This window comes from Apteryx rowi, unplaced genomic scaffold (genome assembly GCF_003343035.1).
Source record: "Apteryx rowi isolate R43461 unplaced genomic scaffold, aptRow1 scaffold_81, whole genome shotgun sequence".
Taxonomy (NCBI): domain Eukaryota; kingdom Metazoa; phylum Chordata; class Aves; order Apterygiformes; family Apterygidae; genus Apteryx; species Apteryx rowi.
In genome coordinates, this window is record NW_020451105.1 from 2,704,778 (window position 1) to 2,720,509 (window position 15,732).

Consider the following 15,732-nt stretch of genomic DNA (forward strand, 5'->3'; position numbering starts at 1 on the left):
CAGCAGGGCATGGTTTATAGCCCCAAGCTGCATGATTTCAGAGTGTGCTGCTAGCAGTCGCTTTACATGAGTGACCTGTCATGTTCTAAAGTTTTGCAATTGGTCTGTTGCCTTTGGCACTTCTAATTTTCCACAATTAAATTATTCCTGGAAATTTGTTTATAAATATTTTGGCAACGTATGCTCAATTCATATGGCCTTTTCTAATCTCTCCTATTTTCTCTGTATCATTTATACAACAATGACAAAAAAGAAATACACTAAGTAGTACATTTAAGTACCTGCATAAATATTCTTGTTTGTGGGAGAGAGCAGAATACTCACTCTTCTGTGTCATTTAACTTTCAGGCTCACCTTGTGGCAGCATTTGAGCAGAGTCTGGGAAACATGACCATTAGACTGCAGAGCCTGACAATGACAGCTGAACAAAAGGCAAGTCTGAGAAGTATTTGTGGAAGATATAGTTACAATGATGTGTATCCCAGATGGGCAGATCCAAGGTGACTTTTAAGGATTGTCACAGCTGTGGTGCTTTTGACAGATTTAGAGGGAAGCTGAACTTTTCAGTTGCATTTAAAGTAAAATGTGTATGTGATTTAGACCAATTTATTGGTGAAGACTTTAAGGCAAGGGGAAGGGCACTGTCAGTACAGAAGTCTGAAGTTCTGTTCCCAGCTTTGTTGCTCTTGCTCCTTCAGTAGCTGTAGAAAAGATCACGTACGATGTTTGCCTTAGTTTTCTCAATTGTAGTGAAGTAGTAAAATGTAATAAAAGCTTGGTAGAAAATACTTGTTTGCTTCACTGTTATGTTATGACAGCCAATCAGGTTATTCCTACAAATTGTTGCTTTGGATGCTAGCCTTCAGTATTGCTTCTTTTTATGATATATTTCTTCCCATTGCATCCACATGTGTGCATGTCCAAAAGAAATGCTATGACAAATCATTGCAAGATAAACAACACTGGATTTTTAAACAGTGTACCTCAATATACATTATTGCTGTGTTAAAGAGCATGTACATTTTTGCAATTGAGTATTGCAATAACCAAGCTATTTTGTAGTCTGTTGAGGGTGTGCTTCCCCAGATAGGTCAAACCTCATTTTCATCTCTTTTTACATATATATTCCCTAACTGCTCTATGAAGTACCAGGGCTCAGCTCGAAAGATAGTACCTTGGGAGCCGTTAGATACCATCTGTGTTTTCAGACATATCACCAGTTTTGTTTCATCTTCAAGGATTCAGAACTGAATGAGTTAAGGAAGACTATCGAACTACTGAAGAAGCAAAATGCTGCTGCCCAGGCTGCCATTAATGGAGTCATCAACACACCTGAGCTCAACTGCAAAGGTGAGAAGCAAGCACTACATTTAGCAAGTGTGCAGTGCTCATGAGACATGAGTCCTCTTGGTAGTATCTGATGTAACTGTACCTGTCAGAGATCTATTTTGTCTCATGACCACGCTCTAGTAACTTGTTTTGGTATAATGTGGGGTTTTTAAAAGGATATCTATGTAAACAGTACGGTAAATTCTATGATGAAATGATTGAGAAAGCATTTTAACAAAACTTTTCTGTGTGATCTCTCCGAATTTACTGTCAGCATTTAGTAATTCACCCCTCTAGATACTGACATGAAAAGGGAGCAAAGAAGCCCTTCTCCAAGCTGTGTCATGCTGTGTAATGGCCTTATTTTCTTCAGCATTTTCTATAATGTCCTGAATGTAATTTTCCTGAATTTGACTGAATGCAGTCGTGTAATATCTCACTTCTATTACTCCCAGTGATTTATGCTGGGACAGATTGCTGAAGAAAAGGTTGGAAGGATCTGTGTCTAAAATTTTAATCTCTTCATGAGAAACAAGGATTAGGTAGCACTGCTTTGAACTACACAGTGCCTCAGTTGGTGCAAATGACTGTAAATTTGTTTATTTCCCAAAATATTTCTTTAGAATTGAATGATTAACACAGAATATCAAATTTCTTAAATAATTTTGGCATTGCCTCCCGTGAATCCAGGTACTGGAGCTGCTCAGCCCACAGACCTGCGGATCCGAAGGCAGCACTCTTCAGATAGCGTCTCCAGTATTAACAGTGCTACCAGCCACTCTAGTGTGGGAAGCAACATAGAAAGTGATTCAAAGAAAAAGAAGAGGAAGAACTGGGTGAGTGTATTTTAACAGATTGTGTGAGGTTTATATAAAATTGTCAGAACATGCACAGTGAAATCTAGCCGTTCAACTCCTCCTTCCTCCATTTCATGGAACAGGTCAGCACAAGGACTATGCACTGTTTAAATCCTGTGTAAACTCTCTTTTGAAGACTTAATTGGATTGTAACTGATGTATATGCTTGTGTTGACTCTGCGTAGGAATGAATTTTACCTTAGCAGCCAAAAGGCCAGTTGTAAAGCAGAAATAACTGTCAAAGATCCGTTTTGGCTAAAAGTAATACGGTGTCCAATCCCTTAGGGAAAACTCCACGTCTGTCATTAAAGTAAAACAAATCCATAATGAGAGAATRTTTTTACTTTTTTTTCTTTTTGGCTTATAGTGCTTTCTTCTTTCAAGTGAACATGTTATATCCTTTCTGAGATCTCTGTTTTGAACATTACCATGGAGCTCTACAAGAAAAAAAACACCAATTTTAAAAAAATTATTGTGATAGACATTTATTCCATGAGGTTTTGCAATACTTACCTTTCATTTCCAATTTTTCCTTCTTTGCTCATCATTTACTGTGTACAAGGTACCCTGTACTGGAGGAAAGGTACATCCTATTAAACTCCATTTTGAATTAGACCGTAACTGCCTTAGTGACCTTAGTCTGATTGTAGTTTGTACTGAAGTCCCTAGCTCCTATAATGTAGCCAGCAAAGCAATCCACCCCTTCCTTCCCACTGAATTTAAATCTTCTTAGATCTTTTGAGTATACAGATAAATCTGTATTGCTACAAAATGTTGTTTGAGCTGGGAAAAGTTTGATCTGTATTTGCATGTGATCCTCTTAGAAAGTTTTATGAAACTCCTGTACGATAAGAAACAGTTTCTTGAGTAGGATCTTATTTTAATGTCCTTTTTATGCCAGTGGTTTCACTTCAATGTGTTGCTAGCTCCTTCATAATAGTAGTATTTCTTCTCTGACCCTAAAATCGTTGGTTGAATGGAAACAACGTCATCTCCAAATCCTTGTCATATGTTAATTACCAACAAGGTAATTTGCTGTAACTTGTAAATTGCTAGTGACTCGCTTAATTTCTATGAGATTAACTTTTTGTGATCATAACCTTAGTTAAGATAAATACACATTTTTTAAATTTTTTGTTTTAGCTTATATTCTTTGTTATTGTAACCTAGTAAATCTCATCCTATAGCAGCCTATGTTTCTCATTCAACACACGACTATCTTTAAGGAAGATTAAGGAAACATCTCTTTATTATAAAGAGGAATAAACATTATAAAGAGGAATAAATAAATTATAAAGAAGAATAGATAAAAAGTGGAAGAAACAGGAGAGTAGTTTGTTTTTTTTATTGAAAATGAGCACATTGTTGTAAAATGAAGAAGCTAAATCAGGATTTTACTGAGAAAATATGTAAGTTGTGTTTGACTCACCCGTTGTTTATTTCGCAAGTACTGGTGACATTCTCAGCCAAAATCTTTTTATGTAGAAACAATGCAGCTGACCAATCAGGACTAAAACAAAAGATTTTCAACATTTCTTACCATAGAAATCCTAGTCTAGTTAAAAGTGACTTTCAGCTCATATTAAACCAGACTCTCTGCAACATGTAGTTTGCGATAGTGTTAAGCAGTGTTTAACTGTAGCTTCAGGATAACATCAGTTTAGTCGCATTAATATTCAATTTTCTACTTGTTTGATAAATGGCAGTCCTGTTAAAAAGGACTTTTTAGTTGCAGATAGGTAGAGAAAATTCAGTGGCTTCTGCTGGTGAAATACCTGTCCCTGCAAAGAAGAATAAAATATTAACTTGGTTGTTGGCCAAAAATTTCTTCTGAACCATGGAGAAAATATAGTTTAAATAGTTAAGAGATCTGGATCTTGTCTCCCTCAAGTAGTGCAAAAATGAATGGTTGTTTGAACCACCCATTTCTAGAATATATAGGGCTCCAGTTTCAAAGTATCTTCTGGTATTTGTTGATTATTGGTCATGTTTGTCTTAGAAATCCAAAGCTTTCCTTGTCACTGGCTTTATCTGTTAAAACATGTCTTTTTTCCTTCCCCCTCCTTCTCCCTTTTGCTTGTGCTTCTTCTGGCAGGTCAATGAGGTAAGGAAGACCTACTTTGAACTATGAAATACAAAGCTAACCCACCCATTTACATGACTAACCATTTCAGCATCATTAACCTTGACTGAGCCGTGTTACATTATAGCTGCAAGTTACAACATTGCTATAAAACCCACTGCACTGAACAGAATTTTGTGTTTGTTATGAAATAGTTATTTTAAAAATAGGAGGCATTGATATCCAGTCCTATTGAAAATTTACCTTATTAATCTCATAAAATTGTTTAGGAAAAAAAGCTTTTGATTTTCTTTTACCCCTATTAAAAATACATGTGAATATGGCTGTATTGTTTGGAATATTTGCATGTTAGAGTTTTTACTCTGTGGCTTTGTTGTCTGCTTTCATTGTTAATGATGTCTCCACTCTTGTGGTGGTTTTTTTTCAGTTACGCAGCTCCTTCAAGCAAGCTTTTGGTAAAAAAAAATCTCCCAAGTCAGCATCTTCTCATTCAGATATTGAGGAGATGACCGATTCTTCGTTACCTTCATCACCAAAGCTACCACACCATAACTCAACTGTTTCAACACCATTGCTGAGAGCTTCTCATTCCAATTCTCTGTAAGTGGCTTTTTTTTTTTCTTTTTTTTTTTTTGCCTTTGTAGTAAGTGATTTGGAAATGCCAGATTTGGAAAATGAAGTGGAAAGAATCTCACTGTGCTGGCAGAGCAATAGAGAAATAGCATGTTTAGAAAAGATCCTAGTTTTACCGGACACTCTAGGCCACTTTCCAGAATCAAACAGATTCTGTGTAAGAATCTGCAAATCTGTATAAGCACCACAAGAGTTTGACAGCTGTTCAGTTGCATGCATTACCAAAAGCAGTTGCTCACCATGAGGCCACAGTAGAAGACACAGTGGCCCAGAAAAGACTGTCCTGCAGATCAGAGCTGGTCTGTTGCCACTGGCTTGGTCCTACTCCCAAGGGATGTTTTTATTATCTCCCAGACAAAAGCCCTGTTTTGCYAAGTGCGTTGTATCTGGTAATATCCTTAACCCTGTCATAGTGGCAAAACAATGAGCAAAGATACTACTGCCTACTTTGGCTGTTCTGCAGTCTGCACAGATTACAAGCAGAAGATAGGAAAGTTGAATTTATATGTAAGATGATTCCCAACCCATTGCCTTGGCATTGGTAGGAAGCCAAAAATCACTGTACCTTTACCATAGTATAATTTAATATTTTTGGGGGGTGTTATCTCAGCAGAACCTGTTCTGTATGAAGAATATTTATAGCCAGGGTGACCTTGGAGTGCAGTACTAATTGGATCTCTTGCTATTAATTAGTCAAACCAGGTCAAGTCTGGGATTTTGCTTTCTCTGTTGGCTAAAGACAGCACCTATTTTACTAATCTGCAGTGATGAGTTCCTAGTTAAGTAGACAGATTCAGATAAAGGTAAGAATTTACTGGGAATCAAACATCACAGTTTAGTGATAGAGCTGCACTGATCTAACATCTTGCATCTGATGAATGGAGGCAATCTCCTCCTCCTTCCTTCTGTATCTCTCTGCTGCCTGTGCCTGATCCTTCCCTTGCACTGGTTCTGCTACTTATCAGGCAATTCCATGGAGCCGATTCAACATATTAAATTATGTGAAAAATAATATGACAAAAATGTGAATATTTTTTCCTGGGTTAGTGAGTTGAATTGGCTCAGTTCCAGAGATGACATGAGGGCATGACAGCACAGCCAGGAGAAGGCTGGGCAATGAGGAATGGGAACAAAGTTGCCCCTTTTGATAGTAGCAAGTTATTAGATGGGCTCATCTGTATGACCAAACCATACCCATCTGCTTGTGTTTGTATGAGAATGAAATACAGGCTTTAAAGTCAGGGCTTCTGCGTTGTTGCTTAACTCACTTTACATTCATGGGAAAGTTGCACACGATCTTGATGTTTCATTTTGGCCACCTATGAAATAAAGTTAAACAATTGACTTAGAGCACTGTTAAGTCTAAATTCACATTTACAGCATGCTTGGAAAACTTTGTAAAACAGATTTTCTGTCAGTTTTGTCAGTCGCTTCTTCACTTGAGTAGGGATAAATACAAAAAGTTGTCAGAGATAGCACTGTCAAACCTGTAATTATCAGACAGCCTTACGAACTTGTAGATGTCATACAAAACTTCCAGCCTGATTTCAAAGCAAATGCATCTGAATAAGTACCCAAACTTGAATTTTTGCCATCACTTGTTTTCATATAAAGAGATGAAAACAATAGCAATAGTTTTCAGCCAAATAATGGTGGTGAAATGTTAGTATCAGACGATAGTTTCTCATGACTGCAGCAAGTTGTGCTTTAGAACTCTTAAGGCCAGAAAACTGGCAAATGATGATCCCATCTATCTCAGTCAAAATACTATGTGCATACGTCTTGTCTTGACTAGACTCTTGAAAGCGAAAAGGCTAAGCACAGGCTAAGAAAAGAGCAAATGCATGAACTGAGGAAAGGGTAGTGTGTGTATTTTGGCCTACTGGCTTTTTGGTGGGGAAAACATCTCTCATTAACCTGACTTAGGGAGAGACATTTTAAATGAAATCTCCCTCAAAGCATGCAGCTGTGTAGTTGATCTTTCTATGGATACATTTACATGTGTGCTGAAATGTTACTCATCCAGAATCTTTCTGGGAGGAGGACGAAAGAAGAACACAAAAATTTTTTTAAGCATGAGTGCTTTAAAGTGAACAGGAATTTATCATGCTTGAGTAGGTGTAGAGTTCCAAAGCCCTCCAGAACATTTCAGGGAAACCCAGCTGTGCACACCTGGTGAGCTTTAAATCTTTCCGTAAACTCATCAATCTCCAACCGACTGCTGCTACTGCCTGCACCCCCTTCACTTACTTGGATTCTGGCTTTAAAATATTTCCTTTATGGCAACTACCATGAAAAAAATGAACACTATCCAATAGTAGATGATTTCCAGAATTCTGTTTCATATGCTGATTAAAGAAAAATTACCTTCAAACATATCTGTTTGACTAGTCTCTAATTTTTTCATGACTTATTTAACACCTGATTTATGTTATCATTGACACAATAAACCAAAACTTTTGCCTCCTTCCTGCAGAATAAGAGAGGTTTCTTTTTTCCTTTTACTAATAAATGCCAGTGAAACACTATGAAAATTAACAAGTGATCTAGTTTAGTGCCTATATTTCAATTTTCTCCAGTATTTCTGAATGCACTGACAGTGAAGCTGAAACAGTCATGCAGTTACGCAATGAGCTAAGAGACAAAGAGATGAAGTTGACTGATATTCGTCTGGAAGCCCTTAGCTCTGCTCATCAGCTTGACCAGCTTCGGGAGGCGATGAACAGAATGCAGGTAGGAAATAACCGCCCCAAATATTACAGTGTATGTTCACATGCTAAAGACTGGTCATCCCACACTCTGTACAGATTTTAAAGTAATTCTGAAGTTTTTGAATGCTTGTTAAAAGTCCCATTTTGCTTTCTTACAATATTATGCCCAATGCTTAGTTAAAAATCAAATTGAATGCATTTTGCCTCCCTGAACTCTGCAACCATAGTAATTTCAACCTTAGAAACCCATGGGGAGACTATTTCATTGACTAACAGTCTCTTAAACAGTTGCCATGCTCTAGCTTAAAGTGGCTTCATTTCAGTGTTCAGTAAATTCCCATGTATTTATGTTTTGTAGGATACTTTGAAAAGTTTTATGGAAGGGATGTTATAATAATTAAAGATCATTACTTTATTAAAATAAATTAAAATATTATGAAAATTGCATTTCTACTAAACTAGTGTGTATTTTTCAGTTACTTCTGTTACTCTCTTTTAAGTGTATGTTTTCACTGTGCCTCCTAACTACTGAATTGTCTTTTGAAGAGTGAGATTGAAAAATTAAAAGCAGAAAATGATCGGCTGAAATCTGAAAACCATGGCAGCTGTAGCAGGGCTCAATCTCAGGTTTCCATTTCATCCTCCCCAAGACATTCAGTGGGTCTCTCTCAACACAGTTTGAACCTCACGGAGTCGACCAGTCTCGGTGAGTTTAATGAGAAACATGGTGGGCAGGTTTTATCCTGTACTTGGAAGATTTGGTTTGGTTAGCTGTGGAAAAATGAAAGCATGAGAATTATTAACAGCTAAGGTGTGGAAATATGTCAGGAGCTGGCAAAAAGCCTTCTCTTCGAATGTCATCATCGGTCTGCTACACCCCAGAGCATGGTTGTCCAATTATGAGCTCAGCTACAGAGAGCCATGTTCAGAGCCATTTAATGGTGTACATTTGCCAGGGAGCTGTTTTATTTGGTAGGAAGGAAAATACAGAGTAAGTGACTAATAAATTTCATTGTCCTTCCCATTTTAAGAGTAATCTTCATATTTGCTAGGGAAGTCAGTAAACCTGGTTCTCGCATTTTATCTCTGGACATGAGAAGCCCAGATGTTTTTTGTTTGACTACAGTTAAAGGCATGAAGCTTGTTGTTGTCAAGATACAGCTGTGCAGCCGTTGATGTTTTCTGTTCGCAGACATGCTGTTAGATGACCCTGGCGATGGCTCTGCTCGGAAAGAAGGAGGCAGGCATGTTAAAATAGTTGTCAACTTTCAGGATGAAACGAAATGGAAGGAGGTGAGTTGTATTTTGTCTCCAGTTTTGAAATACGAGCGACTTTGGATTTGAATTCTCTGCCATGTTCCAGTCTGTTTTGCAGGCTTTTATTTCCAAAACATTTTAAAAATTTTCTCAGCAAAATAATTCACCAGTGTATCACTACTGATAGACAAGGCACTCACTAAGCTCCTGCTTCCTTAGAACTGCAGAATGCCAACAACTCTGGTTCAAGTTGCCTTACGGGACTAGTCTGCAATAGTTTTTTTGTTTTGTTTTGTTTAATTAAACAACACAAAAAAATAGGCAGTATTTTAATTACCTTACGCAGGCTTGTCTGACATGATTAGGATTTATTGATTTAAATTTATCCGTGTGTGCATTCAGGATTCCAGGCCCCGCACCTTCCTCATAGGCTGCATTGGAGTCAGCGGCAAGACCAAATGGGATGTTCTGGATGGCGTTGTTAGGCGGTTGTTTAAGGTAAATGAGTACAATGTGCTGTGAGTTTGAATTCTCCCATTCAGCGTTCCCAGCATATTTGACAACAGGAGGCCTATACAGGGGCTCAGATATGCATCCTGATTTGAATTTGGGTTTACATCCAGGAAGCACTGAATGTTGTTCCTCTGTGACAATCTTGTCTCTGACAAAGACTCAGTGTGTGACTTTGGGCAAGTCAGCTAACTCTGCTTTTCTTAGTTTCACCATCTGTAAAGTACATAGTTACTTGTCTACTCCATATGGTTTTTGGGAGGATTAACTTAGTAGCGTTTGTACGGGATTTTGACAGTACCAAGCAATACTTAACTCTCAGAGGGTTTATTACTATTGTAGCATAGAACCTACAGGCACAAAGATGGCAATGTTGCCTAAATTTTCATATCCCTTTTTCACCATAGGAGTATATCATTCATGTGGATCCAGTGAGTCAGCTGGGACTGAATTCAGACAGTGTTCTGGGCTATAGCATTGGAGAAATCAAACGCACAAATAGTGCAGAGACACCTGAGCTGCTGCCTTGCGGCTACCTAGTTGGAGAAAACAACACCATTTCAGTTACTATCAAAGGTAATTATACTTGATTCCTCGGTCATAGTTTTCAGTAATTACAGTTTTATCAAAGTTGCTGCATCAAGAAACTCGGAGGAGTGACACCTTTTTATTGTGTTTCTTTTTCCTGTCTCTGTGTTCAATTTACTGGCATTGTAGCCCTTGTCTTCCCGTTTGATAGAGACAGTGCTAGGCACTGCAGAGATTTAGTGACCATTTATAAATTCAGCAAATTTTCAACCTGTAGCAGTAGAAATAATTATACACATAGCAGTTTTCTCCAGAGGTCTTAAATTGGCGCCTCGAGTCATGCTGGAAAACGCTTCACACCGCAAGTGACACAGTGGAATTGTTTGAGCGGGACAGTACTATTCCAAATAAATAAAATCCTCAGAATTTCATTCACCTCTATGTAACAGCTGTATTTGCTATTTACTTTATGCAGAATAAAAAAGATTAGGCTTTATCTAACTTGCTTAAGAGTCTCTCCTTAGGTAAGGCAGGATCCCAGAATCCAAGATATCTTAAGCTCTGGATCTTCTTTGAAAGAAATTTTTTCAAAATGTGTTGTTTTCAAAATTTGCATCAGTTTCATTATGTGATGCTGATAAGAACGTAATGTTTATATTTCTCCCATAAGCCCATTTGGTTTCTTAGGAAACCATTTTTATAGGACTATTATGAAACTAGATTTGAGGATAAATCCTCAACCACTGTATTTTGAATGTACATCAGCTTGCCCCAGGTTACGCCAGTGAAGCATCTAGCATAGATCCACATAGAGCTGTAGAGCAGCATGATACTCATGAGCTATGCCAGACTCCCGGTAGCGCAAGTTCAGAGTGTGGCTGTGGCATTTAACTGAAAGTATTTTGATTTCCGAATATTAGTAAAAGAAATCAATTACCTTGTGTAGCAAGCAGAAAGACAAACTAAGCCAGGAAGTATCCCAGTTTACTGAGGCTTGATGCAAACCCAGAGCATTCTGCTTAATTAGAATACATTGTTCAATAGTATAATGTCAATCAAAATGTTGCTTAAGGACTAGCCATATCTATAAAGCTGCAATCCGACTTTGTTTAACTTGCAGTGGCTTGACTTGTACTTTGAAGGTTCATATGTGATAACATTTTTCAATAAAATAAAAATATATTTAATTGATGAGAATCAGTTATTCATTTATACCTTTGAGATATAAACCTGCCTATATAAATAGTTAATATTCCAACCATTGGGGTGCAGATATTCGTCTGTGTATGATCTGCCAACTTCCTTTTCTTCTGTTTGTTTTCAAGCAATGTATGTTTCCCTGAGCCAGTTTTGCCTAAAGTGACGGCTGATATTGCGTAAATGCTTATCAGTAGGAGTTTTATGTTAGGAGAGATAACTATCAGCACGCGGAGAAGGAGTTTAATTACAAGTGTTTGGGAAAGTAGGGGGAGTTGATGATAGCTGTTTTTTTGTCTACAGAATCAAAAGTAAACAGGTAAATTCTGCGTGAACATACTGTACCTGACAAAATAACAGTGAAACAGATGGTTCATGTGTTCAAGTGGAATCATTTTTATGATAACTTTTATCCAGAGAAGGGCTTGGACACAACAGATTGTAGTTGAGTGGTTTGAAAACTGGGAAAGCTGTAATGCTGCAGGATGCATGCTAAACTCACAGCCACTTCTGCTCTCCCTGTAACTGCTTTATATATCTGCCCTGCTCTATCATGAGGGATACCGGAGGCAGGGAAGGGATTTATGTCTGGAGGAAGGAACAGCTTGATTACGTTAGGTCTAAATCCACTGTTTCAGAGTTGCATTTTGGGGGTTTCTCATGCAATTACTGAGTCCAGGACATTCAGAAAAATAACATTTTTCAGTTCTCTGTGGTGCCTAATCAGCTGTTTCAACTAACTTTGATTTTGTTCAGGCTTCACTAATAAGATGCTTTTCAGCATTACAACTACTTAGTAAAAAATCTTTTAAAAATGCAAGTAATTTAGAAAAAATTGGGAATCCCCCTAAGTGAGGAATCTTTTACTTTTGCAGGTATCTGTGAGAACAGTTTGGACTGCCTGGTGTTTGAATCGCTGATCCCAAAGCCTATACTGCAGCGCTATGTCTCTCTCTTGATGGAACATAGACGGATTATCTTGTCTGGCCCTAGTGGCACTGGTAAAACATACCTGGCAAATCGTCTCTCTGAGTATATGGTCCTTAGAGAGGGCAGGGAGTTGACTGATGGAATTATTGCAACCTTCAACGTGGACCATAAATCTAGTAAGGTGAGGAAACAGAAATCATCCTTGCACAACAAATGTTACCATATATCAGAAATGAGAGCCTGCTTCTTTTTTATTCATCAAAAATAGGCTAACATGATTTTAAATTTACCTTCCTTTTTAAAGCATTGTATGGGTCTTGAAGGGAATGCTATTAAGGCTTTCAAATCTGCAGTTTCACCTGTTTGTTGGCCTGAAATAGTAGGCTTCCAGGTGTGTATTTAAGCACCTAAAGGTGTCATGATTTTCAAGTGGCTAGGAGCCTGAGAATTGCTGAGGAACTTAAACACCTGTATAAAATTCCCAGCAACTTCAGTGATCCCTGTTGCATGTGGGCTTTTTTCCAAAAACCATCAAATGCATCTCTAGGCTGTCAGAGTTTGTGCAGCTGCAAGTATCAGCAGTAGTAATCTGCATAAGCTGTTTCTGTAGTTACTGTTGTCCAGACACATTCCTGAGCTGGTAAGGCATGTCTCTGCTTTTTATGTACTTCTGTTTTTGCTGAATATACCTCCAATGAATTTCTAGGTTAAAAAAAAAAAAAGCTGTATATTTGATGGCCTTAGGCAAATTTTCCTCTGGAGAAAAGAGCTGGTTGAAAGTGTGGTTGTAGCCCACTGGTATAATTTGAGACATGCTATGTAATAAATGCTTTAAAGATGGTGAGAGCATTTCAACCACACCCAGTCACCCAGCAGTAGCACTGTGAGCTCATCATTCTTTCATGTTATTACTGAAGGCATCCAAATTTGGCCTCTGCTGAGGATTGCTTTATTTGAGATTAATTCTGTGTGCTTTACTTAGATAGAAATACAGTTGCAAGAACCTATAACAAACCTAGCTGAAATGTAAAACAACTCTCTGGCTTAGTATATAGAGATTTGAACAAGTTCCTGAAAAGAAGAAAAAATACATTTCAGACCTCATCAGATTAGAACAGCACAAATGAAAAAACATAAACCAAAAGACAAAATCTTACTTCCTTGAGGACCTTATCCCACACAGGATTTCTGATATAGTCTTTGAATCTTTAGCATAACATACAGAAGAGAAGGAGAACCATATTTTTGTATTTCTATGAGGAGAATGTGGACACTGGTAAGATGGCAGGTTCTTTCGCTTTAGATTTCATGACAAATACAGTAGCATCTGTCTTAACTGGCTTTACAAGGAATATGATGAAAGCTCTTTTTTGTGTATGCTCTGCAGGAACTCCGCCAGTACCTGTCGAACCTAGCAGACCAGTGTAATAGTGAAAATAATGCTGTGGATATGCCTCTTGTAATCATTCTGGATAATTTGCATCATGTTAGCTCCCTGGGAGAGATCTTTAATGGACTTCTAAACTGCAAGTACCACAAATGGTAAAGAAATATTAGAACCACATTCCTAATCCCTATACTGCAGTCAGACAACCACAGTCCAAAATGTGATCACAAAGTGAACTCTGGATTAATTTGATAGAGTTGAACTGAGAGGGCCAGAAACAATGTTATAGATAGTGCTTCATAAAAGCCTCAGAGTTTTTTGCTTCATAAAACTGTTAATTTTTCTGTAATAAGTAATAAAAATGTAGTGGAGGGTATGGGTAATCTGCATTCCTTTCATGCAGTAGATGTTCCATACTAAAGGCCTGTTTTTAATGAAGGAGTCTATTTTGAGACTTCCATTTTGCTTTCATAATTTAATGTTCTTATAATTCAAATTCTCAGTAGAAAATCTGGTTATTTATAATGGCAAAAACCTGCTTTGACAAAAGAGGGTTGAATAATTCTTTTTTAACGTTAAGATCTTATTAAAAAGTGGGGTTTGTTTACAAAGTTTCCAAGTTTGATTTGCTTGTTTTCTTTTTTTTTTTTTAATAGTCCGTATATTATTGGCACAATGAACCAAGCCACCTCCTCAACACCTAATCTTCAACTTCACCATAATTTCAGGTACTGTTTATTCATGTTTCTCATTTATGTTTTTGAAGTGGCAAGAGAGTAAGGGCTACTGAGTCATCTGCAGTTGTTCTTATCAGCTGAAATGGCAAACTGAAGGAGAAATACCATTCTCTGCTAGTTGTTGCCCTAACATGTGCAGCTTTACATTATGATTCTGTTATTAAAATAACTAGAGTTCATAAATCTTTTACTTTTCAGAGGTTTTTCAAGATATTAGATCCTCAAACAAATTTAAAATATGATAATAGGCAAAGCAGATATTGAATGAGAATGAAAATGAGACGAATCAAAACATGAAGTATTTAGTCTCGTGAACTCATAATTCTAAAATATTTTTTGCTAGGAAAAATATGAGAGTGGGATAACCCTATAATAAGTAAAATTTAGCCAGAAGAGTTGTGTTCTTTAGTACGAAAGATAAATGACAGACATTTCTACTGTCCTGCTGTAGATGGGTGTTATGTGCTAACCACACTGAGCCAGTCAAGGGCTTTCTTGGTCGTTTCCTGAGAAGAAAACTAATTGAAACAGAAATCAGTGGCAGGATGAGAAATGCAGAGCTGGTTAAAATCATTGATTGGATTCCCAAGGTCTGGCAACATCTGAACAAGTTCTTGGAGGCTCACAGCTCCTCTGATGTTACTATTGGTAAGTGTTCTGCCCATTTTGGCAACAAATGTGTTTCTAGACCAACATAAATGTATATATTATATTTCCTTGTACTACATCAGGTAAAAAAGGTTTCTTTAAAACCCTACATTTAGATTGCAATGTCCTCTCAAGGAAATTGTATGAGAAGTTTCTAAACTCTTTGTAATAGACCTCGTTAAGTCCTTGATGCACACTGCATTATGAAATCTGATTAATTGTTTTCTCCTGAAAAGCTATACTTTTTCAAGTTGTTTGAAAAGATTTTTAAACACTTGGGAAGAGCAGTGCACCAGATAGGTATGTTTGTTTTCTCATCCTGGGCTCCTTTCTCTAGAGACTTGGAAGTTGTTGATTGATCCTATTTTGATGCATCTCATGATCATGATTTGACTGTAATCTGTGAATTTTCTTTTCTAGGTCCACGGCTCTTCCTCTCTTGTCCAATAGATGTAGATGGTTCTAGAGTTTGGTTTACCGACTTGTGGAACTACTCCATCATCCCATATCTCCTGGAGGCAGTTAGAGAAGGGCTACAGGTGAGCAGACAAACATGAAAAATCATAGACCTATCTGGTATCTATCCAAAAGGCATCTTGAGTGATATCTATCCAAAAAGCAACGCAGCACTGGATAAAACTGAATAATGACAACTTTTTCTGTGGATATAACTTGGCACGCTGAATACTTAAATGTCTGTGAAAATTTAGCCTAAAAAGTCAAAAATTTCAGGAGGAATTGTTCTTTTCCATATGTAAGCCATTTTGAAATATGGAGTGGAAGCACCAAATGTCCAGGTTAGATTTTTGAAATGTGTTTAGATGCCAAACTGTTGGTATTTTTAGTGGGAGTTAGGCATCTGAATATCTTTCAATAATCTGTTCCAGAAGCACACCTGAAAATTGTGTATCTGAAACTGTGTATC

At 37.4% G+C, this 15,732-nt stretch overlaps 1 protein-coding gene across 4 annotated transcripts in view; it reads left to right on the forward strand.

Annotated features, from left to right (window-relative positions):
- The window catches only part of NAV2 (neuron navigator 2), a 242,389-nt gene that overhangs the window by 220,016 nt on the left and 6,641 nt on the right, over nt 1-15,732 (forward strand). For 2 of the 4 annotated variants that reach the window (XM_026089351.1, XM_026089354.1), the window contains 15 exons: nt 349-432; nt 1,239-1,350; nt 2,020-2,165; nt 4,282-4,290; nt 4,697-4,869; nt 7,482-7,635; nt 8,160-8,319; nt 8,806-8,906; nt 9,273-9,368; nt 9,788-9,956; nt 11,981-12,216; nt 13,423-13,577; nt 14,079-14,150; nt 14,611-14,807; nt 15,228-15,346. In XM_026089351.1, the coding sequence (XP_025945136.1) occupies nt 349-432; nt 1,239-1,350; nt 2,020-2,165; nt 4,282-4,290; nt 4,697-4,869; nt 7,482-7,635; nt 8,160-8,319; nt 8,806-8,906; nt 9,273-9,368; nt 9,788-9,956; nt 11,981-12,216; nt 13,423-13,577; nt 14,079-14,150; nt 14,611-14,807; nt 15,228-15,346 (1,983 nt within the window). The remainder of the gene's footprint in view (nt 1-348; nt 433-1,238; nt 1,351-2,019; nt 2,166-4,281; nt 4,291-4,696; nt 4,870-7,481; nt 7,636-8,159; nt 8,320-8,805; nt 8,907-9,272; nt 9,369-9,787; nt 9,957-11,980; nt 12,217-13,422; nt 13,578-14,078; nt 14,151-14,610; nt 14,808-15,227; nt 15,347-15,732) is intronic. The other 2 variants (XM_026089352.1, XM_026089355.1) reach the window with 1 other exon arrangement.